Source organism: Polistes fuscatus, unplaced genomic scaffold (genome assembly GCF_010416935.1).
Source record: "Polistes fuscatus isolate 324 unplaced genomic scaffold, CU_Pfus_HIC Scaffold26, whole genome shotgun sequence".
In the NCBI taxonomy this organism is placed as follows: Eukaryota; Metazoa; Arthropoda; class Insecta; order Hymenoptera; family Vespidae; genus Polistes; species Polistes fuscatus.
In genome coordinates this window covers 2,456,523-2,484,263 of record NW_025113103.1, presented here as the reverse complement: position 1 = coordinate 2,484,263, position 27,741 = coordinate 2,456,523, and the positions used below count along the sequence as shown (strand labels likewise).

Genomic DNA, 27,741 nt, shown 5'->3' with positions numbered 1-27,741 from the left:
TAAAGATTGTTATAAAAAACAAATGTTTAACTGTTTTTTAGAATCAAGTTCTAGTAGAGTAAGTGCAATAACAGTTATACTACCCTGGGGTGCTCAAAAAGAAACAGTAAGACCCCAACAAATTGGAGACATGGATTTAAGCCCTGGAGAATTTGTAATGCGTACTTCATTTGCTAAATTCACTGCGCAAGCAGAAAAGAAAATGGAAGCAGTGATGACAGAACACGTATGTATTACTTTTTATGCGATTGGATCTTTTTCTTGTTTTTGTTATTAACAATAATGAAATTGTAGGAGAAAGCACTTTCAAAAATATTACAAAGAGGAGAGGACCCACAATTTGATCAGCTTTTATCAGCGTTCGGATCAGTTGCAGAACATTGTTTACCTTCTATTTTACGAGCATTATTCAACTGGTATGAAAGACAATTAGGTGATAAAGGTAGTGATCAAAAGAAACCAGCTGCTGGAAAAGAAGATCAAAAAGGCAAAAGGTACTTTCTTATTTAATTGTATTTTTGTTCGAACGTATAAGATTAAGAATATATATTATTTCAGTATAATGTATACAATAGTATCAGGAAGTGTAGAAACAGTAGAAAGGAGCGAAGCAGACTTACTTCAAGAGCGCAGAGATCTTGCTGTTGAATTTATATTTTGTTTAATGTTAATTGAAGTATTGCGACAATTGCCATTTCATCCAGGACACGAAGATTTAGTAACGTATATTGAAAATATTGCCTTTAAACATTTTAAATATAGAGAAGGGTGAGTATAATCTTATAGAATATTTTTTATATTCATAATTTTTTATATATGACAATAATTTGTTAATAATATTAATTTTCTAGTATACAAAATGAACCTAATGCTGCGAATATACATATTATTGCTGATCTCTATGCGGAAGTGATTGGAGTATTAGCACAATCAAGATTTATGTCTGTTAGAAAACGTTTTATGGTAGAATTAAAAGAACTGCGTGCTAAAGAACCTGGACCTCATACTACACAAAGTATTATTTCTTTATTAATGGGAATGAAATTTTTTAGAGTTAAGGTAATTGTTTTGTAAATTATATATGTATGCATATAATTGTTATAGTATTTAGATAAACATATTGTATTTTTCTAGATGGTACCGATAGAAGAATTTGAAGCATCATTTCAATTTATGCAAGAATGTGCACAGTACTTCCTAGAGGTTAAAGATAAAGATGTAAAACATGCTTTAGCTGGTTTATTTGTTGAAATATTGGTACCAGTAGCTGCTGTAAGTTAAAAACATAAAAAATTCTAATACTATATGTTAAAAATAATTATTGACATATAATGAAAACTTTTTAAATTTAGGCTGTTAAAAATGAAGTCAATGTACCATGTTTGAAAAATTTTGTTGAAATGTTATATTCTACGACATTAGATATGTGTACTAAATCTAAACATAGATTGGCATTATTTCCTCTTGTAACATGCTTATTATGTGTTAGTCAAAAAACATTCTTTTTACAAAACTGGCACTATTTTCTGGCTATGTGTCTTTCTCAATTGAAGAATAGAGATCCTAAAATGTGTAGGGTTGCATTAGGTATGTAATCAAATTTATGCGATAAAACTTGAAAGCATCATATTATTTATTGATAAATAATATTATATCATATTTCACACAGAGGCTTTATATCGATTACTTTGGGTATATATGATACGAGTTAAATGCGAAAGTAATTCAGCCACACAAAGCAGATTACAAAGTATAGTAAACTCTTTGTTTCCTAAAGGATCTAAGGCTGTAGTACCCAGAGATACACCTTTAAATATATTTGTCAAGATTATACAATTCATTGCACAAGAAAGACTTGATTTTGCAATGAGAGAGATAGTATTTGATTTATTATCTGTGGGTAGGCCAGTTAAAATAATTCTAACACCTGAAAGAATGAGTATCGGGTTACGAGCATTTTTAGTAGTAGCAGATAGTCTTCAACAAAAGGAAGGAGAACCACCTATGCCAAGAACTATGGGTGTATTACCTAGTGGGAATACAGTTCGTGTAAAAAAAACTTTTCTAAACAAGGTAAATATCATATTAGATGCGTTTTATAATTCATTAATATAATTTTATATAAGATATTTATACGATTATTTATAAATTTCAGATGTTAACAGAAGACACAGCTAGGAGTATAGGAATGTCCTCTTATTTTCCACACGTTCGCAGAGTGTTCGTTGATATTTTACGAGCTTTAGATGTTCATTACGGTCGTCCATTAATGATGACAAGTACCCAAAATATGAATAAAGAACCAGACGAAATGATTACGGGTGAACGTAAGCCTAGAATAGATCTTTTCCGTACGTGTGTCGCTGCAGTGCCTCGTTTGATACCTGATGGAATGACTGGAGCAGAACTAGTTGACTTGTTGTCACGTTTAACCGTACACATGGACGAAGAACTTCGTGGATTAGCATATCAAAGTTTACAGACTTTAGCATTGGATTTTCCCGATTGGAGACAAGATGTTGTTCTAGGATTCACACAATTTCTTGCCAGAGATGTTCAAGATACCTTTCCTCAGCTAGTTGACAATGGCTTAAGAATGTTATTACAACTTCTTACAAGTTGGAAGAATGCATTAATTAGTCCTAATATTAGATTGAAAGAACAAACAGTGGACAATACAAGATCGAATATACGGCCGAACGTAGATACGACTATAAAAAGAAGTGAATCCGGACAAGTAAGAATTACAATATATTATAATTAAAAGATTTAAATGCAACCTCTCTTATTAACATTATTTATTTTTAGAAAGTAGAACCAGTATCGTGCGTATTTCATCTGGTAGAAGGATTTGCATTGGTAATGCTTTGCAATTGTCGACTTTATCCTCGACGATTAGCTGTACATATACTTCGCGAATTAAAATTCTTATTAAAAATATTAGGTAAGAACAAAATAAATGCTTATCCTCGGTGAAATATACGACGGATTAACGAATGAAACAAAGATAGACCTTTTTTTAATAATTCTAGGAACTTCTGATGACGATCAACCTGTTATTGATGTGATAGATGCTTGTTGTCCAACTGTATTAGAAAAATGTTATCATATGTTGCCACCAGCAGAGAAAGCAGCCGCTGCATCTACATTTAATATTGATCTTCAATGGATAGCTGATAGAAGTAGTTGCGTGTGGACAGCAGGTATATGATTGATTAAATTTTATTTTAATTTTATAGAATATTTATTTTAATTTCGTATGAAATTGTAGGGTTTCATGATGAGAACAGCACAAAAAGTTCTTCATCTTTGAATTTAAATGGAGCTGATCCGTGGGGAACCTGTTTATTTGCATTTTTGGAAAAGGACAGAGTACTCACTCAATGTTCCAATGCTGTTGCTCATTCTTGGCCTATCGTTTTTACAAGAATAAATTCTTTATTTTCGGTAGTCGATCCTACGTGAGTTGAATCATATCACTATTATACGCTTTTATATTTTAATTTGTAAAAATAACGCTTGTTTTTTCCTTTTTTTAGACCTGTCAATGATAACAGAGCTTCTCTTTTACGAAGTTCTACTGCAGTACGAAAGCCAGTAAACGAGAGAGATGTTTACATGCACGTTTGGAAAAATTATTTGACTTTTGGATATAGAGTTGTACCACCTGTTCCAAGTCCTGTTGTTCGCTGTGCCAGTCCAGATCTTAGTCTCAGGTAAATTAATGTATTTATATTTAATTAAAGCATTTTATATAATTACTTTATTATATATCATATGATAATGTTGCATATATTATATTTATGTTGATGAAAAGTTGGAGGTGGATTTATATATATATATATAACGGTTAGGTTTATATACAATTATTATAAAGTATTAATATTTACGTAGATTTTTTATTCAATAATATGAAATAATATTTAGAGATGATTAATTTATATAAATTAATAATGATATTCAGATTTAACTTGTACGGTTCTTACGGAATACGGTTGTTTACAACGTTGCTTTATGTGTAGTTATTAAAGGAAGAAATATAAATTGAAAATGATTATTAATTGGTATCAATTGGTGTTGGATAATGTCTGCTTATGTCTGTTGTGAAATGGAAATTATCTTCATTAATTCTATCTTCTTTATACTTTTTTTTTTTTTATATTTCTCTTGTCAAGATTATATCACATTGTCGATTAGCCACCTTTCTTCTTCTGGCACGTATATCAATCCTAATCTTTTTTATGTCCGTTGCAACTTAAAAAACTTGAAGAGGTATTTTCTTGAACTATAACATGCTAATGATAACATGCACGTTCACTGAAATCCTGTTAAAGCACCAGGTAGCAATAATTAACTTTATATCAAAACTAGCACCAATTTGTACCAATGTGCGCTTGCATTCGGGAACGAGGGTTACAAATTTTGCCATATACATATATACATATTCTTACATGCGCACATTGCTTTATTTTTCTGCAACAAAGTTACACTTTGCATGTTATCTGTTATTGTTTCATACATGTATGTACACTTCTGGGACTTAGAATAGTAGTTTCTGAGCAGTAAATAACATTTGATACAAGGAGCATTGGTGGTACACTGTATTGCATACTCTAGTGGTCAGCATACGGTGGAGTTTGGTGTGTTGTGCATGAGTAAGGAGTTGAGTCAGAGCCTGGAGAACCTCGGCGGGGTGCAGACCCTGCCGGGCCGGTTCTCCGTTCCGTCCATTTCCGGCATCTACATCAGGCATAAGCGGACCAGGTGAGCCTAATTTGAATCAGCCGTAAACGACCATTTTTAGATGTCACTCGGAATTAAACGGTCATTGGCAATTTGCACCACATTTTAACCCGGAATATTTACTTATAAGGCACAATATCCGTAAGCTTTATAAGAGTTTCAGCTTCAAGCAGGATTCTACTTAACCAGTCAGTCAGTCAGTCAGTCAGTCAGTCAGTCAGTCACTATACTTTCTCGCGACATAAGCACTGTCCGTACCTAGTCTGACAATCGTTAATTCGCGTTAAATCCCATTCGTTCGTTCATATCATCAGTACATTTGTTGTATGTGTATAAAATATCAATGATTTATTGATCTAAGGAAGGAATTATAATAAAATCATTCTCACAGCTCATCGCCGGATAGTCTTTCTGCTGAAAGAGGTGATAACAAGTCGCCTGGAACTAACGCGAGCCCTGCGGCTTTGTACAAATTGACAGTGCCTCTTTTGAGATGTGAGGCAATCGATGTTAGAGATGCAGCTGTACAGGCCATCGGTAAAGTAAACGCTGATGCTTTGAAGTGAGTATTGTTATTTTATTATTACAATTCGTATTTATATAAAACGTGATTCGAATACTGATTTCTTTTTTCTTTATCATTATTTTTATTTAGAGATTTGATGGAAGAATTAGTTCCTTACATACGCGAGGCTGTAGACCGCAAACAAGAAAATATGAGACGTAGAAGACGAAGAGATGCTCTTAGATTGCAGTTAGTTCGCGTTTTGGAATTGATCGCTGAATATGGAACATTTGGAATCTGGTTCGTGAGAAAATATTTATCTTTCTACGAGACGTCGTTGTAATAAAGTTCAAAAGATTTTTCTTGTTTGATATTAATAATCCTAAATATCTTTTCAGTCCAGCCGTATTAGATCGCGAGACACAATCTCTTCATCCAACGTTCGTCGAGTATATAGACGGTGCGCGTATTTATTTGGAAAATGAAACTGACAAAGAAGCTCCCGCAGTCAGGGATATAAAATTACACTTTTGTAACTTCATAAGAAAGATGATAGAAAGTTTTTCACGTGAGTAATCAAGTATTTCATTTATTTGAATCAACAAATTTCCAAAAGTATATTATATATACTTTTAATATATAATATATATATTAAATATAATATATATATTTTCATATTTTTTTCTCGATTGTGTTTTTTTAGTGGAAACCTGTCACAGTTTATTGAAGAGGGATTTAAGACGAAATTTATTTATGCTCTTTGCTAGTTGGGCTGGACCCTATGGTAGACCTCTCACAAGTGTATCATCTTTGCACGAAGAAGAAAAGACATGTACGGAATTACAATTTTCTGCATTACAAGCCATGAGTGGTTTATTATGTTGCGGACCGTGTTTCAATCCGCAGTCTCTTTCCGAAGAGGGTGCAATATTATACCAATGGCTAGATTTATTATTAGCTAGTAAGGATGAAAAGGTAGGTAACTTTTTAAATGATATTTCATTATTTACGATCTTTCGATATTTGGTGATACTTATCTTTTTGTTCTCTTTTTTTTTTTATATTACAAACGTACTTTAGATTTATGCTCTGGCACGCGAAACAGTTGTTTTATTATTGGAAGGAAATCCTGATATTGGTGCACTTCTTGATTGGGTAGTTGATAGATGTTACACAGGAGCTCCCCACGTTGCTGATGGTTGTTTTCTTGCATTAGCAACAATATTTAGTGCAAGGTTGGTTTTATTTTTTATTAAATTACAAAATATTAATATAGATCTCAATGATTCGTTAGATAGATTTAATACAATTTAAACACAGTAACTAGAAGAATATACTATAGAGTATATAATACAATACATACATATAATATATATATATACACACACACATACACACACACACGCATATATATATATAATATTTTTTAAATAGAAGAGAGCTATATTATTAATTATTACTTTTGAAAATATATTGGAGATATTACAAACGACATTTTAATAGTAATTATAATAGAACAGAAAAAAAATGTTTCTATTTATGCGAATTATACATTTCCCAAATGATGTGAATATTGCATAGGTTTAAGAAAATTCGTATCGTCTGTTAATAGGGAATATCCTTGCGATCATTATACAAGTATCATTAACGTAACATTAATGAATACTGGTTGTCCTCGTGCACCTGTTCACGACGAAGCTCTTCAACTTCTCCAGCTCTTAGATCAAAGATTTTTTGGAAACGTGGGACCATTGCCAGCCACAGAACCGGAAACTGGTACGTACAATTATGATCTTTCGTTATCTTAATTATGTGCTTTTTTTCTTGGTTTGTTTGTTTTTTTTTGTTCAGTCTTTATCCTTTTCAACGTCTTCTTGAAATTCTTTAGAAAATATTTGTAATTCGTAATGAGTGTTCAATGATTTATTGAGTGTTGTTGTCTGCTGGCGAATCATTGAATTATTATTAGGAACTAATTCTGAAATTTTGACGGTTTATTTATTTATTTATAATTTTATTAAATATTCTTTTAGTATATTAGATGTATTAAGTTGGAAAATATTTTCAAAATGAATATTGTATATTTACCATTATTGCAACGATTAGAAATTTGTCCGGTTGTTTCATTATTTCTGCGTGATTTACACGAAAACATTCGAATCATAGCTCTGCGAAAATTTTGTCCGGTCGCGCAATAAAGAATGAAATTTATTCCGAAATTGGTATTAAACAGCATGTTGCAAACTGGCTGCATTATTTCTAACAATCGTGGTGGATTGTTGTCCGGCTGAAAATTAAACATATAATTGGATGTAATAATTAATTATGAAATATCTAGATTTCATTCACAGAATATCTTAATTATCAGAAATTATAATATTATTATTTGTGAATAAAAGTAATCAATGAAATATATATTTATATTAAAAACAAAATATATTCGTAATATAAACTCTATTTCAAATAATTATTAATAAAATAAAAATATAAATATCTTTTCACAACCGGATGTATGTATACCAGATTATTACGGAAGATATTAACGGAAATATAAAAAAAACTGATATCAAATAGAAAAATGAATGAAGGATTTATGCGTATACCAAGAAATAAAATAAAAAAAAAAGATAAAAATCATATGATTTAAAATAGAAATACGTACGTATATAAAAGCATAAGCTCTGATACCGTAGGCTGGAAGATTGAGACATAGAAAAATAGTAGACACTGTTAAGAGCATTTTTGTAATTTTACTTTGAGCTAAGTTTGCATTTCGTGGACTCTGCGAGCAAGACATTTGTTCCTGCGAATTCCTCGATTCGGATGTCAACGTTCTTCTAACTTTTGCGAGTTTGTAAATGGCACGTGCGATCAGTATATTCAATACTACGATCAACGTAAATGGTAAAACGAAAGTTAATATAGCGTCTATCGAATTGAAAATGGTCGATGATAATTCCAAACCTTCGGCTACCAAACAACGAGTTACATTTTTGTTATTGGACGTGCTCAAACGTGGACCCGAAACTAACAATACCGGACTGCACAATATTATTCCAAGAATAGTCAATCCTATGACTACTTTTTTTGCTCTAGCAACTGTGCACATTGATTGACGAAGAAATGGATATTGAACTGCGATACATCTTTCTACTGTGAAGGCAACGACGAACCATACGCTTAAAAAGCTACAAACTGTTGTAAAATATATGAAGAATTGGCATAATCCTTGCATGTTAAAAATACCAATATCCACCATATCCAACCATACGACGAATAGTGATATTAAAAATCCAGTATCACTTATGGCTAATGCTCCTAAATAAATGCTCGATGAAATTTGACGTAATTTTGTACCAAAAAACACGTATACCGAAAGACAGTTTCCAAATGAACCGAAATATACCAAGATCGGTGTGTAATACAGTTGTATTCCTCTTAAAATTTCTTCGGTCAGTTTGGGTGATGATACACCCTCTTCCTTTATCTCTGTCATTATTTATTTTTCCTTGATAAATTCGAGAGATATTATCTCTTTGGATTTAATATCCAAATATATTTCACGACTATAATCAGTCTTTTGAAAATTTTCTTTAAGATTTTCATTGCTCGTAATAATTGTTTTTCATCAGTGTTATCCTATTTTTCATCCCATTTTTTTCGGAATTATTTAATAATACGTTTCTTTTACTTGTATCACGTAAAAGAAAAACAATTGCGAATTTTTGCGAATTTTTAATTCATAATTTTTCTTTTTTCTTTCTTTTTTCTTTCCATTCAAAGTTATTCGAAGTTTTTCTACATTTTGGAAATCTTGAGGAAAAATTTATCGTCAATCGAAATGTTGTTTCTTCTCCAATAAAATAATATTGTTTTCTTTTTTCTTATATATAATCAAAAAGTAAACGAAAATTAATTTACGTTAACTTCGAGAACACGCAGTAATTTCTTGGCACGTTTATCACTTTTTTTTTATTAACAAGAGTAAAACACGGTTAAAATTTATTCTATGTTTTATCGATGATGATCAAACTTTTATAGTTTAAGAAAAATGTTAAGGGATCAAAGTAAACACACTAAACTTTGATCGATGATTATCTTTTATAATTTTTTATCCTTTTCTTTTTACCACGTTAGTGTATTTCTCAGGAGATAGTCTCTAACACACTTATTGTCGGTTTGAAGTATAGACAAACGAGAAAAGCGTTTTGGAACGTACCCAAGTTTTTTTAGACACCGATGAGACGAGTATACAAACTTCACTTCGACCCTTTCGAATATTGGCAACGGTTTTCACCCACGTAACTTTCAATTTATTTCATCGTAAAATAAAAAGAAAATAAAAAAATAAGTTGTATAATTTCGTTACGATATTTTATTTAAAATGTATTTCATCGTGGTTTCATTCGTTATGAAAAAATTCGTTGAGAAAAGTTCACGAGAAAGCCAATTAATAAAAAAAAAAAGAAGTAGAAGAAGAAGAAAAAATTGAAAATTATAACTCATTCGCGAACACATAGAATAATAATTAATAATAATAATTATAAAATATATAAAGTTCGTGGTTTATATAAAAGATAATATATATAAATAATAAAGATGTAATAATTCGTATTCACATTTTTCACATAATCACATATAACAGTCATTATCGTAAATAATTATTTTTCAAAAACGTATTCACATTAATAATTAATATTTATTTCACCGTTTATATCAACGACATTAAACATACATTTTGTTTCCTTTTTTTAAAAAAAATACAAAAAGCAGCAGCGCACGCGACACGTGGAAAACCATCGGGTAGAAATTTAAATTGAAATTTTTCGTGTAAAACAATTCTTTTTTTTTTCAATTAATTATACGATATTTCATATATTTATTAAAAACACTATTCCGTGAAAAATCATCGGGTAAAAATTTAAATTAAAATTCTTTCTTTCAATTAATTATACGATATTTTATATATTTATTAAAAACACTATTCACAATTATTGCGAACAAATGTGACACGATTGAAGAAGTTCGGGTTATTAAAGTCAACGTTAAAATTTCTTTCGATCGTCTATAGCAACAATGTTCTTTCATAAACGGCAAAACGTTTAACAGGACGACGCTCCATCTATTTCTGCTTCGCTTTGCTACAATTCATTCTTGATAAAGCTTCCAATGCATCCAACTAACATTCTTGCTTCTGCGCATCATCCCATCGGGACCAATTTTCTCTTTTGGTTTCTCAACTTATTTATTTGTTTATTATACTTCAAATCATTTCTACAAATTATTTTTCTTCTTTTTCTTCTTAATTTTTCGATTTATTTAAGCATCGATTTTTTTTTCTTATCGATAGATCAATTTTAATAATAGTTTAATAATATTTACTCGTTGGCAAATATTAATTATTATTTTATTTTATTATAATTCATGAAATTGTAATATGTATGTTAATATCGTAAATTTTTATCATTTTAAAAAAATATAAAATATGTATTTAGATGTAACGAAGACATTAGTATTTCATATAACATTCGTATTACATAATTTTATGATTTAACGAGAAATTTATATAATTTGTTGGTAGTTTTATTACTGTTGCTTAATTAAAAAATATTGAAAAAAGAAGTATTCGTTTTTAATATGATTAATTACTCAAGATTATTACTTATTTTATTTTCTTAGAATCATTTGTTTCTCTTATGCAAGTTCTTTGTATTTTTATTTTTATAATACTCTTAATACTTTATTATTACTTTATTATTATAGATATTATTTTTTTAATATTGCATATACACGTAGATATTTTATTTCCCAAGTATATCATTTAACTTTTTTAACAGACAGAAAGTATCATTCATTTACGAATATGTCGAGAGATAGTTTTTTAATAAGTTACATTTTTCTTTTTTATCAAAGATACTATTTTTTCTCATCATTTTTCAGAACAATTTTCATTAATACGTGTACACGTATGTAATAATTCAATGATAACATTGAAATCGTATTATAATTTTCTTTATAGATTCATTTTTATAAAATTATTATTTTCTTTATTTTCTTTTTATATAGGTCAAGAAGATTTAGCTGGAAGTTCGACAGGTACCGCATCAGGTGCAGTTCAACAATCAAATCCTACGGCAGGTGTATCATCGAGTGGAACTATTAGAGGTGGTACCCTCGATGTTTTACTTTCAACAACTTATTGTCGCAGTCAAATGTATTTATCACGTCAACTTGCTCAATTACATCCAGAATTGACGATGCCTATGTTCAGTGGTGAGTATTATTATCATTTATTAACATATATATATAACAATATATATTTTTAAGTTTAATTAAATATAAATATTTTCATGATTTTGCTATTCGCAAAGTTTTTCAATAATTCGACAAATTTAGAAAAATATTTGTGAGAATTTGAAGGCTGATCGTATCATTGAACTCAGATTAATTTGATAAATAAATTCTATGTAATTCTGTTGTAACCTAAATGGAATCATTATGAAATGATTGTTTTAAATTCAGTTATTATCGTGCATATGCTAATCATTTGGGAAACTTTAAAATGATTCATTTTCCATGTATGTTATTCAAATGGATAACGTTTCTAGGTCGTTTTAATCGCATTTTATGAAGTAGTATCTACCAAGAATGCGTAATTACGCAAAATATCAATCTCTCTGTTAAACCATTCTCATGAAAAGTTACTCGTATCATAAATCCAGTGTCACTTGCTTTGTTAAAGGGTGAAGGCTGATAAGTACACATTTAATTTGTTTCTAAGAAAATATCGCATTGAATAAACCGAATTTTCTTTTTTTCTTTTTTTTTCTTTTTTATTTCCAGGAAGAATAATTAGAAAATTTATTCTATTTTATATAATTTTATCGTAAAACAAATATAAAACCAATTATATTCGTTAATTCTCGACTTTTTCTGCTAATTGTTTCCTTCAATTAGTCCAATTAGTAACAATGATTCGTTTAATTAACAGTTGTCATCTTGTTAAAGTTTTTCGTACTATTTTAATCTTTCACCAAATAGTTAAAACAAAAAACATTTGTTTCCGGTTTTCTTTTGCATTTTTGTTTCGTTTGGTTCACTCTAAAATAAATCATAAGTAGAGGTGGGGGAGTATGATTAATTAAGTATTGTTTTATCACCTGTTGCTAAACTTTATACTTCAATATGATTTGATAAATCTAGGAAAAAAATGTCGAATGTTCCAATTTATAAACTTTTGTTCAGGAAATATTGAAAACATTCGTTAACTCGTAATCACTTAAAATATTAGTTATTTTCGTCATCCGTAGAATCGATGAGTTTAATATCATCCCAAGTTGATAACCTGTGGTCTTTATTTTCCGAACTAGAATGATCACTTTTAAATCTTTTCAACCACTTGTCAACTGTCCGAACACTCGGAATATGATTTTTACAAACGGTTTTAACTTTGTTTGCGATCTCGATAATAGTTTGGTTTAATTTGCAAGTTTTTTTCTTTTGATTTTCCATATTGGAAGGTGGACGGATAAAATAACGCGTGGAACTATTGGAAACGACTGAGAATGAAACGTTTTTGTATAATAACTAAGGTGATCTGTACGGAGAACACAGATTTTATTCAATTCCAAGAGATTGTATTGTATGTTTGCATAATAATTTAAACTCTGATAAAGTCGGATACGTGTAGATAAAGAAGAGATACATTTTCAAACAAATTAAATATAAAAAAATGATTAACGTGTGTGTATATAGAATTATTTATATAATATTATTTATATAATATTTTACAAACGAAAGAAACAACAAAAGAAAATAAATACAAGTTTAAATAAATATCATTACAAATTGTCATATTAGATGAAACTTCGTAATTTTGGTAATATTCAAAAACGTATCATTTTTAATATTGCATTTTTGTTATTGTTAACGTACTCTTAAATTTATATTCATTTGTATAATTCGATCATGTTCGATCTTATGTTAGAAAATTCACGATGAAAGTATCATTATCTTGAATTAAAAGTCAATGAAGTTATCTTCACTCTTACATTTTCTTATTCTCTTTCTCCCTCTTTCTTTCGTAACAAAAAGAAATTAGATTATTTGTTCGCCACATGGGGGTATTGCCATTCCATGATCCATTTTATTCAATTCTAGGAATACCGATGTTTGTATTATTATTCTTCCGATAGATCTAGATAACAAATTTATTATTTATAAAAAAATAGAATATGTGGACCGTTTATTATGAAAGTGGTGTAAGTTCAAAATTATAATACTTAACACGTATTTTTTTTTTTCAAGGATATAAAATAATAAGACGAATAATTAAATAAACGATTAAATAAAATATATTCAACGTTGTGTGTGTGCGTGTAGCCGATTTATTAACGTAACATCCTTGATGACGATACGAGATTGTGTTATCTTTGAACGTTGAAATGAAGTAATTAAATTTACTCCCGGCTATATGATTGTATCAATATTGTTAGCTGTAAACTCGAAAAACCGAAAAAGAAAATCGCGTACGATGATGACGGGGCGTTGTTAAACAACCATACGAGGAAAATTCGTAGGACTACAGAGATTTGAGAGATTAATTAATTAAATGAATACGATGAGAGAGAGAGAGAGAGAGGAGGACTGATACGAGGATAAATGATTGATAAATTGAATATTGAATATTCAATGATCGGTTTTCTTACATTAAACTCGTTTTCGAATAACGAATTTTATTAACGTTACGTTTATTTTCATTTGTTTTTTCTTTTTTTTTTATAATAATGAATTGTTGAAACACCTCAAGAAAATAACGAGAGTACCAACAAATGAAATTTAAATGTACAACAATTTTTTTTTATCGTTAGATCTCGTTTTTTACTTTATTTAAACGTAAAATCGTAAAATTGTTGTTTTTCTTTTGGCTTTTCAGAAATCACACACAGATTTCAAACAGCCCGCCGTGAAGTAAGACAACTGTTGCTTCAATATTTATTACCTTGGTTACATAACATGGAATTAGTTGATCCCAACGTACCACCACCATCAAATCCTCTGAGTTATTATCAGGTAAATCGATCTTATTTTTTGAATATTCGCATACTCGCATTACGTTCGTTAATATTTCATTTTGATCTTAATCGAATTTCATTTACGAAATATCTGAAGAACGTTTTGGAAACTATTTTCAATACTGACTGACGACATACGGATATACGAAATTTTATGATATTAAATTGCAGTTCTTAAAAAAGCTACTCGTCATTTCTCATTGCCGACAAAAACGTCTTTTAGCAACTTGCCAAATGAATTATAGCGATCATAACTGGAATTTACGCACTTTTGCGAAAATTTTCATTTATCATTTTCATTTATCGAATTGGGGATTCAGGGATGGATTATTAAACGCCTTGAGTGATATTAATTTAATGGTGCATCGAAACTAGATAAATATATTGATCATGTTTCGATCTGTGTAGAATTAAAGGATATAATATAATACATATATTTTAAACATTATTTTTATATATATATTTCCATAAGAATTAACATTCTGCATTTATTTTTATTAATTTTTTCTTGCGCAAATCTTTATCTAACAAATATTGTCTTTTTTTATTTATTAAATTGATTATTATATTTCCATTCGATTTACATTGTAAATAGGTAAACTGTAATTTTCGGTATGTTTTATACTGGAAGAAAGATTTTTATAAATAATTATTAAAAAAAAAAAAAAAAAAGGACACTTGGAGGCGCCGGGCATCGATCCCGGTACCTCTCGCATGCTAAGCGAGCGCTCTACCATCTGAGCTACGCCCCCAGTTGATACAGTTTACTTTAATAATCAACATGATCGACGAATGTGATCTACTTTTGGTGAAAGGTATGAATAATAAAAAAAAACAACAAAAAATAAATATTTTAAGAAAAAATATATTCTTGGAGGCGCCGGGCATCGATCCCGGTACCTCTCGCATGCTAAGCGAGCGCTCTACCATCTGAGCTACGCCCCCGATATTCTGTAAATTGAGAAATAATATTTTGTCTGTTCATAACAACCCCTTGAGAGAATAAATTTTATACATACGTCAGCTTCTTGAATATATTTTTCATCTTTTTTACAATGTAATCTTGTCGAATGTAATATCACTCAAGTGATTCATCGTTATTCATAAACGAATGAAAAATTCATTTGATTTTATTTAATCCTTGTATAATTGTTTCATACGATATTCCGAATTACATTTTAGTTTATTAGAAATTTAAATTAATCTCAAAATTTGCAATTGCAGTAAAGTATGAATAAAAAATATTATTGTTATACGTGTTCGCATATATTAAAGTTTATTTTTTTATTTTATTAAGTTAACATTTTTCCCAACCACGTAAGGATTTTTAAAACAACCTTTCATCGAAGGGGGCGTAGCTCAGATGGTAGAGCGCTCGCTTAGCATGCGAGAGGTACCGGGATCGATGCCCGGCGCCTCCAAAATTTGTTTTTATTTTTGCACCAATTTGTATCAACCCCTTTTTTCATTCCGAATTTATATTTCAATTTTTTTATAATAGCTGCTACCCTAACTAACTGTTAAATGTTTTATTTGAAATTTACTATAATTAAAAAGTATAAGGCAATTTAAATAAGTACATCAATTCAATTAAATATTTATTTTATTTACACTAATGTTTGTATGTTGTAATTTTCAAATGTATGATATCTCTCGGGATAAAAATTAAATTGACGTAGTAGGAGTGCAAAAGGGTTAATCAATTACGAGATATTGAATGATCCTTGCGTGAAATTGGTAGAGAACATTTTTATACTTTTGGAATTATTTTTCTCATCAAAAAATGTATAGGTATTAATTTATACGTATCTCATAGATATTCGTATCAATTCTGTTATAAACGTTTGCGTGAAACTTTCTGGAATTTAAAGCTTTATGTTTAATATCAAAAGCGTAATACATCCTTTGATATCGTAGCATTGATTGCATTCCAAATCAAACAAGTTACACATGATTGATCTTTTTGTGTACGTGCAATTTCTGCAATATGTTTTAACCAATGTGTTAAAACAAATTCGATGAATTACGTTAGAGGCGTAATCCGTGGTTCGATATGAAATAACGAAAGTTTACTCTTCTCTCATTCTCCCTTTCTCTTCCTCTATCTTTTCTTTATTTGTTTTTATTAATATTTAATAAAAATTTATTCATCGAATTCATTTATTTGATAATCAAAATCACTGGGGGGCGTAACTCATTTAGACGCATGCGATCTATGTACTATGATCGATATTTGATTCAATCTATTGACTATTTTTTAAAATAATTTTTCTAAACAATTTATGTTTTTCGTCCTGAAAACAATTTGTGTTAGTGGTGCAGAAATATTCAACGGGGGCGTAGCTCAGATGGTAGAGCGCTCGCTTAGCATGCGAGAGGTACCGGGATCGATGCCCGGCGCCTCCAAGTATATATTTTTTCTTAAAATATTTATTTTTTGTTGTTTTTTTTATTATTCATACCTTTCACCAAAAGTAGATCACATTCGTCGATCATGTTGATTATTAAAGTAAACTGTATCAACTGGGGGCGTAGCTCAGATGGTAGAGCGCTCGCTTAGCATGCGAGAGGTACCGGGATCGATGCCCGGCGCCTCCAAGTGTCCTTTTTCTTTTTTTATAATCATTTATTTTTTCTTTTTTTTTATTTCAAATAAATAAAAATGTCATATGCCTCTAGTTTTCATCCTGTGATTTTATAATATATATTTAGTTTTTTGTTTTCATCTCGACCTTTTTATTTTGTATAAAAATAAGTTTGGAGTATACGTACGTTCACTTGTTCATATTGGATTGATAATAATAATTTGTTTTAATTTGATTTTATTTGATATAGTATTACGCGAGTGAAATAACACGAGGTGGAGCACGTAGAGAAGGATGGGGTAGCGCAGAGGCAACAGAAATGGTGCTGAACAATTTGTTTTACATCACAGCAAAGGTAATTTCGAGCAAAGTATTTCGTAAAAAAAAGTTGATTAACTTTGATGAGATTTTAATTCAACACTTATAGATCGGTAATAGAATTAATAATAAAAATAACAATAGCAATAATCTATTTTTATTTGTCTTTTTCGTAAGTTTTCCGATGAACATCCTAAAGACATCGAAGAACTGTGGGCAACACTTTGTGGTTGTTGGCCTAACAATCTTAAAGTAATCATACGTTATCTTATAATTGTATCGGGTATGGCTCCCCAAGAGTTACTATCTTATGTAAGTATTTCATCATTGGAAAATAAATGATATATTTATTGATTTATATATATAAAAATATATGCAGAAATAGTATCATAAAATGATGAAATGATTTAGGCCAAACGAGTGGTACTCTACTTGGCCAGAGCACGACCCGATCGTCTCGTAGACGAAATGATGACGGAATTGCAAACTGTCGAGACACTTAATTGTTTGATCGAGCGTACAGAAACACCACCATTTTATCGGTTAACCAGCATGCGTAAGGCATCGTCTCACAGCGATGCACCTACCGCGGATCCTGCTAATCCTCCGCGAGATTTGGGAGTTGAAAAAGGTACCATTCATACTAAACGACATTCTGGCGAGGATCCCGTTAAAACTGGGTATGAGATTTGCCTTTTTTTTGTATCTGAGGATATATTGCACGATATGATGGTCCGTTGTATATTTTTCTTGTACATCTTTTTCTTTTCTGTTTTTTCTGTTTCTTTCTTTCTTTTTTTTTCTTTTTTTTTCCTCCTTTTTTTTTTTTCTTTTACTACGTGATCTTTACGATTAGTTCCAAGTCCGATACTGCGTTACGTGCTCTCGCTGGATTTCAAACACCGAGGGCAGAAAAAACTAGGACAGCAAGCGGGCCGCCAGTTCTTCCGGACGATTTGTCGACTCCTACGACGGAAGTCGAAGTATATTTTTCATTTCTTTTTTTTTTATCCTACTGTATATATATATTTATTTATTATACAATATTTCATTGTATATACATGACCCTAGCTAACTACAGACGAGTCGTGTTATATCGCACGAACTGGACCAGTGGGTTTGAGTGGTAAACCTCAATGCATTGGTGAAAAATTTGACATACCACAACCTCACCCATTGCCAATGCCAGAATACGGCGGATATTTTGCACCCTTAACCGAATACCTTCCTGACAGTTCGCAGCCTATAAGTGGCTTTCATAGGTATATTAATTAATAATATATCAATAGGTTTTATAATTCATCTATCCTACCAATATTTTGATTTAAGTTGTAGATCATAGGATTTATTCGTAATTCCAGATGCAACATAGCAGTTATGCTGCTGACCGATGTTGTTGTAGATGGAGTACAAGTTGATTGGACAATTCATGTTCCTTTGATGTTGCATATTGTCTTTTTGGGTTTGGATCATTCGAGGCCACTCGTAAGAGATCACTGTCGCTGTCTTCTATTGAATTTACTAGTCGTTCTTGGTGATCACAGAGATCATCTTGGGGTAGCAAGAATCTTACTTGCCTCGAAGACCAAACAATTAGGTTTAGGTCTTCCTACGCCAGCTTTGCCAGTTTTGGAACATAATTTCACCGAAGTTGACCTAGAATTTGACAGTTATTTGTATGGACCACCGCCAGCACCTCCACCCACTACACCTCCACATTCTTCTTCACCCCCTCCGTCCTGTACACCGCCCCCGCCACCTCCCCCTCCGCCACCACCATTGCCTCCTTCATTTACGGAGACATCTTCGTGTTTTCCTGCACCACCTCCTCCTCCACCACCACCTCCTCCACCATCTTTACTATCATCAGCGAATGGTACACCCACTCACTCACCCGTCCCCGTATCTGTCTCCAGTACTCCAATATCAATGAGTCATGTATTCCAGCAACTCGTAAACAATTGCAAAGATTATAGCAATCCCCATTCGTATGGTACGACATTTTCAATTAAATGCAACACAGTTAGATTCTCTTACTCGATTTTACGTTTATGGATTGATATTAATCTTTGTGTCAGATTCAACGGTATGCAATAGTTGGCCAGCAACAACTGGTACAGGGACAACTATACCACCTGTTATAGTTACACCAGAGGACAGTAATAATTGGGTTGGACCTCAACCTGGTCCCAACATGCCTATTCAAGATGTTATCAAATCTTTGATTAACTTTCTTGCATCTAGGTATGTACGAAAGTATCTACGATTTAATCGATGAAGTATTTTTTAACAATCCTGGATTATTGATCATAGAATAAATCAACCTTTATGGAATTATGAAGATATGACTGCTAAAGTATGGTGGGTTCGTAGTGCCGAACAACTCACTATATTGTTACGACACGTTTTAAGAGTCTTCCGTGATTCTTTACCTCATGCATTAGTAAGTCAAAGATGGGCTCAAATTGCATTGCAATTGGGATTGTCCTGTTCGTCAAGACATTATGCTGGACGATCTCTTCAAGTGTTTCGAGCGTTACGCGTTCCTATTACATCACGCATGCTTTCCGATATTCTGTCTAGATTGGTTGAAACGGTTGCTGAACAAGGCGAGGACATGCAGGTATATTCATATTATTTATACTCATTTTTTTGTTATATTTTAACGAATGACAATACGAAATGATTCCATTCTAATACAGGGCTACGTGACAGAATTACTTTTGACTTTGGAAGCTGCTGTTGATTCTTTAGAATCCGATTTTAGACCATTAGATTTTATGAAAGAAATATTTAAATCAACCCCCAACCTAAATAACAAAGATCCCGTATCTGGTATTGTGATCGGTGGTAAACGTAGTCCTGGAATAAATGGTTGTGGTCCCACGGGACCACAAATTCTTTCTCATTTAAATCAAGTTGGACATACGCGAAGTACCAGTTATTCTGTCAGTTACTGTATGAAGAAATCAAGCGGTGGTAACACAACTGCGAGTGAATTGAAAGGTTATTGTTTTTCTCATTAAATATAATGAGTATATTTTATCTTATAAATTACATATTTGTTTATTTTTTTCTTCTTTTAGAATTAGATAATAGAGGGGGTTGTAACAAATATCCGAATTCTAATCTTTCGAGATCAAGATCGGCACAATCTTTGAAATTACTCGGCGATTCTGCAACCCAAGATGATAAGATGACTATTTTAGCACAGTTATTCTGGTTATCGGTTTCACTTTTGGAATCGGATTATGAACATGAATTTCTTCTAGCATTGAGATTGCTAAGTCGAGTACTTCATAGGTTGCCATTGGATCGTCCAGATGCAAGAGACAAAGTTGAAAAGTTACAACAACAATTAAGATGGAATTCTTTTCCCGGTGTCCATGCTCTTCTGTTAAAGGGATGCACAAGTCCGAATACGTACGAGCCGGTTGTAACGTTACTATCACAGTTTACACCATTATTGGATTTACCAGTTGTTGATCCCACTCAAAGCTTAGCTTTTCCAATGAACGTGGTCTCTTTACTTCCATACATGTTGCTGCATTATGAAGATGCAAATGAATTGTGTATTAGAAGTGCAGAAAATATAGCACAGGTAAATAATCTTCAGAAATTTATCATTATTTTTACATATTTTTATATCGTCACACACATAATTTATATTATACGTTTGTTTACAGGTAAGTGCAGAGAAAGGGAAGAAACTCGAAAATTTGGGTACTGTAATGACTTTATACAGTCGTCGTACATTCAGTAAAGAAAGCTTTCAATGGACTAAATGTGTCGTTAAATATCTTTACGATACTTATGCTCATTTGAGTTTCGACATGTTAGCCTTTTTGGTTGAGGTGTTAGAAAAGGGTCCAGGAAGTGTTGCTTTACCTGTACTCAGTATCATACACTGTATATTACATTATGTTGATCTTGCATCGCAAGCTGCTCAACCTATCAATACTGAACTCTTACAAGTTATTTCAAAATACGTTGAAGTAAGTTGTTTCTTTATTTTTATTTAATAAATAAAAACCATAAATAAATCTCTCAAAAAGAGAAAGAGAATATTAAAGAATTTAACTTTATTATGTTGTAATTATTTAAACAGGGGCCTCATTGGAAGGAAGCATTAAAAATTTTGAAACTTGTAGTAACAAGATCTTCAACTTTAGTTGCCCCACCAACATCAATGCATGTACCATCGTGGGAATCATCTTTGGCATCTCCGCATCCAAGTTTCACGGATACGGAGATATTTACTAAAAAAGAATTACCTGGTATGTCACTATTCAATTATTATATACATATTATTATTTTTGCATGCAGTATAAATATATAATAAATATAAATTTGATTATTTTTTTCTTTTGCAACGCGGCATTTGCTATCACTGATCGGATTACTTATTTATCAACACTCAGGTTGCGATAAAAATAATAATCATAACGTGTAGCTTGTGCAATTAAATAAACTTAACATCATTTTTCTATACTTCATTGTCTTTTATACAATTCTTTTTCTCTCTCTCTCTCTCTCTCTCTTTTTTTAATTTTTAATCTGTACCGCTGTTTTCTTTCTTTGATCATTTTTATTTAAAAAAAATTTATATTAACATATTTTACAGTACTGTGTAACCGTCGAAAACGATTTACAATTTTATTTTTATTTTTATTTTTATATATAACGATGTATAATACACGTACAATTTTATTATATAGGCAGGACAATGGATTTCACTTTCGATCTTTCCCAAACACCTGTGATTGGAAGAAGGTGGTTAATCAGACAGGGTAACGAAGAAAAATCTTCGAGTTCACCACAATGTTCGATGTCTCTTTCACCAGCAGAAAGTACAGCAGTTTCTGGATGGAAAAGGCCTTGGATGTCACAGGTTTGCTTTTAATATAAATTTTCTTAGAATTATCTTGATACATATAAAATAAAATTTAATATTCTTTACAGGGTCGCGTTAGAGAATGTTTAGTGAACTTATTAACAACATGTGGACAAAGAGTTGGATTACCTAAGAGTCCATCGGTTAGTATTAAACATATATATTATTTAGCATTTCAAATTTGATTTTCCCCATTCCTACCAGCTCAATAGTTAATAAATAGCCCCCCATTCCTATCGTCAAAATTGATTTCCATTATATATCCTTTTTTAGGATGAACACATTAGTTCAATGACATTGTCTAGCAAGGTAAAAAAGGTTTTTTTATATAAATACGATTTGCACCTTAACAGCGATAAATAATTGTTCATAACGTCACGAACAATAGAAAACCAAAAATATAACAAAAATATTACAATAAGTGAGTCAAACGTTACACGCTTTAATGTAAATGTAGTAGACACACTTGCATACAGTTAAATTGAAAATCGATGCATAGAACGCAAATATTAATTGAATAATTGGACACACGGAACAGTGCACTTTAAACGAAATAGTGTTTTGTGCGATATAAAATATAGATATCAAAGAAAAATATGAAAATATAAGATTAGATAGATAGATTAATTTTCGTTCTAAGCTAATCGAAAATGAAATATAATATTTGAACTTAGGTGATATTCAGTCAAAGTTCTGACTTAATGGAGAGGCAATCATCGATGGCGTCATCTACAGAGGAAGTTTCTGGTGCGAACAATGATTTAAGTGGTGGTTCTCGACGAGACGATGAACAATTTGGGGTGTTCAAAGATTTTGACTTCCTCGAATATGAAAGTGAAAGTGTCGAGGTAACAACTGATATTTGTTTAATTTATTTGCTGTACACTAGGTATTATTATTTGAATTATAAACATTTTCATATCTATATAGGGTGAAAGTACGGATAACTTTAACTGGGGTGTTAGACGACGTCCTCTCAGCGAAGGAGAGGAAAGGGAACCTAGTCTACGACAGTTTGAGGAAAGTTTGAGCGAAAAAACCCAAACGTCGAGCAAACATACTACCAGAGTAAATATTTCTACAATTTATTTATTTTATTCTTATTATAACCCTTCCTCCCCCACAAAGATGTAATAATACTATTACAATTATAGCGGGGAGTCACGGAAGAATCGTCCGACGATGAAGCCGGTTCAGAATCACCATTGGATGAAGTACCAAGTGGATCAGGAGCTGGACAAGAAGCTAACAGTATTCCAGGAATGTTTCCACCTTCTTCTCTTTCGATACCGAGCCGAACTCGTCACGACTCATCAACAAGGTCTGACACGTCGTAAGTTTCTAAATAAGAATCCTGACGAATTGTATTTTCAAATTTGTCCATTTTTCTACAGCGGTTCTAGCGCAGGAGATCTCGGAGACGTGACACCATGCAACGCGTCACCAAATTTATCCGCATTGATGCCGTTCAGACAGGTCGTCAGAGATGACGCTGAAGAAATTTGGCGTCAACAAATTCAAGCTCTCGTCACTCAGGCACCTTATACCACATTAGATTTCTTTCAATTATTAAGCAGAATTATAAGGGTAATTATAATTTGTTGTTAAACTTGATTGTTGTTTAAACAAACGTTAAATCATATAGATAATATTTTGTTTTCTTATTAACTAGGATGTAAGCAGCAAATCAGTGGGCCTGACTCGAGAAGCATGCGCTTTATTATCAAACGGCAGTCCTGCTTCTAAACAATTAGGATATCATTTATCTAGTCACGCGGAATTACTTAGCGCGAAAGCCGAACCACCGTTAGTTTGGTTCTCTGTTTCCATTTTCTCGCATCAAAGATTGCACGAATCTTTACGTTTCGAAATGTTGGAAATACAGCAACATCTCGAAACGTTTCCCGACAGAAAATATCACGCCACAGAGGTAAATAATTCATTTATTTCTAATATATCGATTATTGATTTACCGATACTACTTTTATAAACGTTAATTTACAGTGTTTGGAAACTGTAAAAGCAACGACGAAACTTCAAGCATTAGGTGGTAGCACTACGATGGAACTTGGTTTCGAGGAAATGTTTTTAGATCTGGGCCGGTCATTTTACAAATTGCATCTTCAATTATTGTTATTGATAAAGGCATCGAACAAAATGTTGGGAATATTAATAAGTGCTGCGAGAAACGTACAGATACCTTTGCAAGATATATCAACGGAAATATCTAACATGAAGACAGCATTGAGCAGAGCTTTGGAAGAAAGTACCGAAAGTGAACGAGGTACACCGACTCCAACGCCCAGTCCTAGTCCTTTGCCAGCTGTTGGAGCTGTTGAAGATATCGCAAGGGTTGCCGAACTTCTTAGAAATGCAAGATGGTGTCCAGCTTTGGAAGCTGTTAGATTACACAGAGCTCAATGGCCTGGTGATCCTTTCCACGATGACGATGATGTAACAACAGCTGTTAACATGTATTGTAAACACTTGGGACAAGATAGATCTGGTATGTTGACCTTTTTAAACAAATAATCTTTCCATTTTTCGTCAAAATCTAACCATATTTTATATTTTTTGGTTCTTTTTTTTATCTCTTCAGATATTTTCGTGGTCACCCGAACGGACGATGAAATGGTTGAAATCTTTAATAAACTCATGAGCAGTTTATTTCAAGTTCTTACATCTGTGACAGGTCTCGAGGGATCCGCGAAATCAGCGCGTGCACAACAGGATCATTCTAATCATTCGAAAAACGACTGTTAATTTATAAGCATTTTAGTATTATTGACAACTTGCCTAAACGTATATAAGAGCTCTTACAAATTTTAATAATCTTTATGAATGTATCGCGTAGCATAAAATTCGTAGAAAAAAGAAAAAAGGAGAGAAAGAGTGAGAGAGAGAGCGAGCGAACGATAGAGAGAATATATCGAGAAGAAACAGAAGAAAGAAAGAAAAAAAAAGATTAACGAGAGCAAAAGTACGAGATCGTCGTCTTTTTTTTTTGTAATCTTATTTCGTGTATATTTTCTTTTTTCCCTTTTTTTTTTACATTATGTCTTGCTTTTAATATCATATAAGTAACGTTAAAAGATTATTTATGAAAAAGAAGAACCAAAAATAAACGTACTGATGCTCGAAAAATAATATCGATCTATGATTTGTAAAGAAAAAATGCCGGACACTCCTCCGACGTATAATTTTCAATTATTGATTAGCGAATACGATCTTGAATTATGTTTCAACGTAAAGAATTTTGCTTGCCAATTTATCAAGAAAGCTATTAAAAAAGCCACGAGAATAATAAGTGACATGGTTTGTTATAACAAATTTCTTTATATTATTTTATTAAATGAATTATTTAAAAATTCGATACTCTTTATAGGACGATATTTCTGATCTAACGGTGCGAAGAAATTCTACTTTTACCAGATCATTGAGTTATTTTGGCGTAGAGTGGCCCACTTGTGGTAATACCGATAAGAAAAATATTTCAATCAGTCTCCAAAATGAAATGAAAGCGTGGAATAATTTGCCGGTAAATTCGAAGAAAATAATTAAATGAAAAAAAAGAAAAAATTTCAAAAGAAAAAACATATCTGACATATGCGATTGCGCGTTTTTAGGAGTTAAAGGATTGGATGTTCAGTATAGAATTTGTTAGTCTTTCTGCCTTGAATAATATAAATTATTACAAATATAAAGTATTTTGGAGCGTACCTACGAAATCGTATCCCGAACCACAAGTTACGGTTTACCTAAGATTCCGTATAGCTGTAAATCTTGATTACCCAGCACATTATCCTGTAAATGTAAGTTAATATCCTCATGTTCAAATAATAACACAGTTAGGAAATAAGGATAAAAGTATAATTAAACACACACAGATACACTTTTTGAACTCAGGTCACGTATATTATCGAAGCTCGTCATTTGATTAATCGATTGGATACGATGTTTCAACCTAAATGGCTTTACGATATATTAGATATGAAAACTATGATGTTCAAGTCATTTGAATTTTGAACAACAAAGACGTTTCTTATTCCTTATCGAATCTAATTATAATTATATAAATATATTTATAGAAAGTGAGAGAGAGAGAGAGATGGTTTAAAACTTTGGACATGTGCATCAAACAAGGGTCAACATTTTTACATTTGCATTTTGAAAGTATATTACGTAGCGTGCAAAGTGTCGTAAAAGTAAGAGTGTCAGATTTCTCTACGAGCCGGCGCGACGAGAGCACGCGCCCGGCTAAACTCGGTTGCAAGCACACCGGACGCCGGTTCACTTTGGTCGGTCAAACAATAGGAGCAGGTGATACCCCAAGAAGAGAGAGAGAGAGAGAGAAAGAGGGAGAGAAAGGGTAGTATACCTTCTCCTACTACTACTACTACTACTTTGCTCTCTTTCAATTACGTTTACCACGCTCTCTCGTATTAACCCATTAGTGCCGAATCGTTTCCACGATTCATTTACGAGAACTAAACTTCAAAACATATATATTTTTTAATACCCACCGAATTGTTTTTAATTTTTTCCAAATTTTCTCTCTCATTGTTAGGGTGAACCAAAAATTCGTGCGTGGTTTCTTTCTTTTTTTTTGCTATATATTTCTAAAGTAAATCTTACAAAAAAAACAATTCACGTTATGCAGCTTCCAAAGTAAAGTTTAAATACAATGAAAGCGCTAAGTGTGTTTGGTTCACCCTAACAGTATAGCCTAATTGATTTTGTTTTCTTCTTCTTCTTCTTCTTTTCTCGAGTACTATGTTATCTTCGAACGAATAGTTAAAAAAAGATATTCTTTCTACGTCTCCCACGAAGAAGATAGGCATTCGTGTACTAGAAAGAATATATCTATGTAGAAATTCAGCGATTACGTATGTATTTTTACGTGTATGTGTACACTTTAGCATGATGTATACATCGAGGGGAGGTGCAATCCGTGCGTTGGTCTCTTTCTATTTTCTTTTTTTTTGTCCAATCCTTCTAACTTCGGTTTTGGTAATAGTGAGACAACGATGAAGAACTCAAAGATGACAATTCGAAAATCTTCGAGGGATTTTAACTGACTTTCGAATGCACATGGTGGTCGAAAGCAACTGGGGAGGTCTTTCTATCTCAGCAGGAGCCCCAGAATCGCTAACCACGTGTCAAGTACGTTCAAATGAACTGAAGGAATATGATTTTATTATATTTTTGAGATTATATTTGTTTTTACCTATATAAACATTTTAATCTTCATTTGAATCAACGTTATTTTTCAATAGATCAAATATATATTCTATATATTATATATTTATTGTATTTCTAGAAAGTTAAAAGGTAGCACGTGTTGATTACACACGTATACTGCACGCCTATATGTATTTTTTCTTTTTAGGAACTATCATCTTTCACCTTACATTCGGTTAAATCGTATCTTTTCAAAGTTTTGACAAGAAATTCCATATTTTCTACGCTTTTCTCACAAGGGTTTAGGTAGCCAGCAGGTTGCGCTTTCAGGTCAAAGAAGAGAAGATCCGTTTGATGTGTAATCTGAGAAGAAGAAGAAGAAGAAGAAGAAGAAGAAGAAGAGGAGATCGGTCGACATGCCTTTTTATTTTTCTTTTAACC

At 31.8% G+C, this 27,741-nt stretch overlaps 3 protein-coding genes and 5 non-coding genes across 12 annotated transcripts in view; 5 read left to right on the top strand and 3 right to left on the bottom strand.

Moving 5' to 3' along the window:
- The window catches only part of LOC122518828 (protein furry), a 29,714-nt gene extending 3,073 nt beyond the window's left edge, over positions 1-26,641 (top strand). For 3 of the 5 annotated variants that reach the window (XM_043637948.1, XM_043637947.1, XM_043637946.1), the window contains exons 5-47: positions 42-226; positions 295-494; positions 559-768; positions 852-1,059; positions 1,135-1,272; positions 1,353-1,587; positions 1,670-2,073; positions 2,156-2,737; positions 2,809-2,944; positions 3,033-3,203; positions 3,272-3,461; positions 3,540-3,716; positions 4,618-4,764; positions 5,135-5,305; positions 5,399-5,548; positions 5,647-5,816; positions 5,952-6,223; positions 6,329-6,483; positions 6,861-7,024; positions 11,315-11,521; positions 14,184-14,320; positions 17,158-17,262; positions 17,403-17,537; positions 17,637-17,905; positions 18,082-18,208; positions 18,297-18,487; positions 18,587-19,218; positions 19,304-19,469; positions 19,539-19,848; positions 19,928-20,231; positions 20,312-20,826; positions 20,912-21,220; positions 21,334-21,502; positions 21,944-22,116; positions 22,188-22,262; positions 22,393-22,428; positions 22,794-22,967; positions 23,050-23,187; positions 23,274-23,452; positions 23,514-23,706; positions 23,792-24,049; positions 24,124-24,625; positions 24,719-26,641. In XM_043637948.1, the coding sequence (XP_043493883.1) occupies positions 42-226; positions 295-494; positions 559-768; positions 852-1,059; positions 1,135-1,272; positions 1,353-1,587; positions 1,670-2,073; positions 2,156-2,737; positions 2,809-2,944; positions 3,033-3,203; positions 3,272-3,461; positions 3,540-3,716; positions 4,618-4,764; positions 5,135-5,305; positions 5,399-5,548; positions 5,647-5,816; positions 5,952-6,223; positions 6,329-6,483; positions 6,861-7,024; positions 11,315-11,521; positions 14,184-14,320; positions 17,158-17,262; positions 17,403-17,537; positions 17,637-17,905; positions 18,082-18,208; positions 18,297-18,487; positions 18,587-19,218; positions 19,304-19,469; positions 19,539-19,848; positions 19,928-20,231; positions 20,312-20,826; positions 20,912-21,220; positions 21,334-21,502; positions 21,944-22,116; positions 22,188-22,262; positions 22,393-22,428; positions 22,794-22,967; positions 23,050-23,187; positions 23,274-23,452; positions 23,514-23,706; positions 23,792-24,049; positions 24,124-24,625; positions 24,719-24,882 (9,533 nt within the window). In that variant the 3' untranslated portion in view covers positions 24,883-26,641. The remainder of the gene's footprint in view (positions 1-41; positions 227-294; positions 495-558; positions 769-851; positions 1,060-1,134; positions 1,273-1,352; positions 1,588-1,669; positions 2,074-2,155; positions 2,738-2,808; positions 2,945-3,032; positions 3,204-3,271; positions 3,462-3,539; positions 3,717-4,617; positions 4,765-5,134; positions 5,306-5,398; positions 5,549-5,646; positions 5,817-5,951; positions 6,224-6,328; positions 6,484-6,860; positions 7,025-11,314; positions 11,522-14,183; positions 14,321-17,157; positions 17,263-17,402; positions 17,538-17,636; positions 17,906-18,081; positions 18,209-18,296; positions 18,488-18,586; positions 19,219-19,303; positions 19,470-19,538; positions 19,849-19,927; positions 20,232-20,311; positions 20,827-20,911; positions 21,221-21,333; positions 21,503-21,943; positions 22,117-22,187; positions 22,263-22,392; positions 22,429-22,793; positions 22,968-23,049; positions 23,188-23,273; positions 23,453-23,513; positions 23,707-23,791; positions 24,050-24,123; positions 24,626-24,718) is intronic. The other 2 variants (XR_006304159.1, XM_043637950.1) reach the window with 2 other exon arrangements.
- Positions 6,956-8,962, bottom strand: LOC122518829 (thyrotropin-releasing hormone receptor). Its single transcript, XM_043637951.1, has 3 exons — positions 7,911-8,962; positions 7,337-7,535; positions 6,956-7,226 (listed from the first exon to the last, which is right to left on the bottom strand). Exons 1-3 carry the CDS (start codon positions 8,742-8,744, stop codon positions 7,096-7,098), a joined length of 1,164 nt encoding a protein of 387 aa, XP_043493886.1. The 5' UTR covers positions 8,745-8,962; the 3' UTR covers positions 6,956-7,095.
- On the bottom strand, positions 15,002-15,074 carry Trnaa-agc. The gene has a single exon. It is a non-coding gene; the product is annotated as a tRNA-Ala (tRNA).
- Trnaa-agc lies at positions 15,195-15,267 on the bottom strand. Its single transcript has one exon. It is a non-coding gene; the product is annotated as a tRNA-Ala (tRNA).
- On the top strand, positions 15,671-15,743 carry Trnaa-agc. The gene has a single exon. It is a non-coding gene; the product is annotated as a tRNA-Ala (tRNA).
- On the top strand, positions 16,656-16,728 carry Trnaa-agc. The gene has a single exon. It is a non-coding gene; the product is annotated as a tRNA-Ala (tRNA).
- Positions 16,848-16,920, top strand: Trnaa-agc. The gene has a single exon. It is a non-coding gene; the product is annotated as a tRNA-Ala (tRNA).
- Positions 25,294-26,145, top strand: LOC122518691 (A-kinase anchor protein 14-like). The gene is made up of 4 exons (XM_043637723.1): positions 25,294-25,434; positions 25,505-25,657; positions 25,746-25,931; positions 26,026-26,145. The coding sequence occupies exons 1-4, from the start codon at positions 25,294-25,296 to the stop codon at positions 26,143-26,145; spliced, it is 600 nt and encodes a 199-aa protein (XP_043493658.1).
- Positions 26,642-27,741: the final 1,100 nt, after the last annotated feature.

What these genes read in the sequence shown, in the direction of transcription:
- LOC122518829 (XM_043637951.1), bottom strand. Translation starts at nt 8,744, where the DNA reads ATGACAGAGATAAAGGAAGAGGGTGTATCATCACCCAAACTGACCGAA. An exon ending in GAGCTTATGCTTTTATATAC is followed by an intron (nt 7,536 to 7,910) that starts GTACGTATTTCT and finishes TTTAATTTTCAG; the next exon opens with CCGGACAACAATCCACCACG. An exon ending in TTCTAATCGTTGCAATAATG is followed by an intron (nt 7,227 to 7,336) that starts GTAAATATACAA and finishes TCAAAATTTCAG; the next exon opens with AATTAGTTCCTAATAATAAT.
- LOC122518691 (XM_043637723.1), top strand. Translation starts at nt 25,294, where the DNA reads ATGCCGGACACTCCTCCGACGTATAATTTTCAATTATTGATTAGCGAA. An exon ending in AAGCGTGGAATAATTTGCCG is followed by an intron (nt 25,658 to 25,745) that starts GTAAATTCGAAG and finishes GCGCGTTTTTAG; the next exon opens with GAGTTAAAGGATTGGATGTT. An exon ending in CAGCACATTATCCTGTAAAT is followed by an intron (nt 25,932 to 26,025) that starts GTAAGTTAATAT and finishes TTTTGAACTCAG; the next exon opens with GTCACGTATATTATCGAAGC.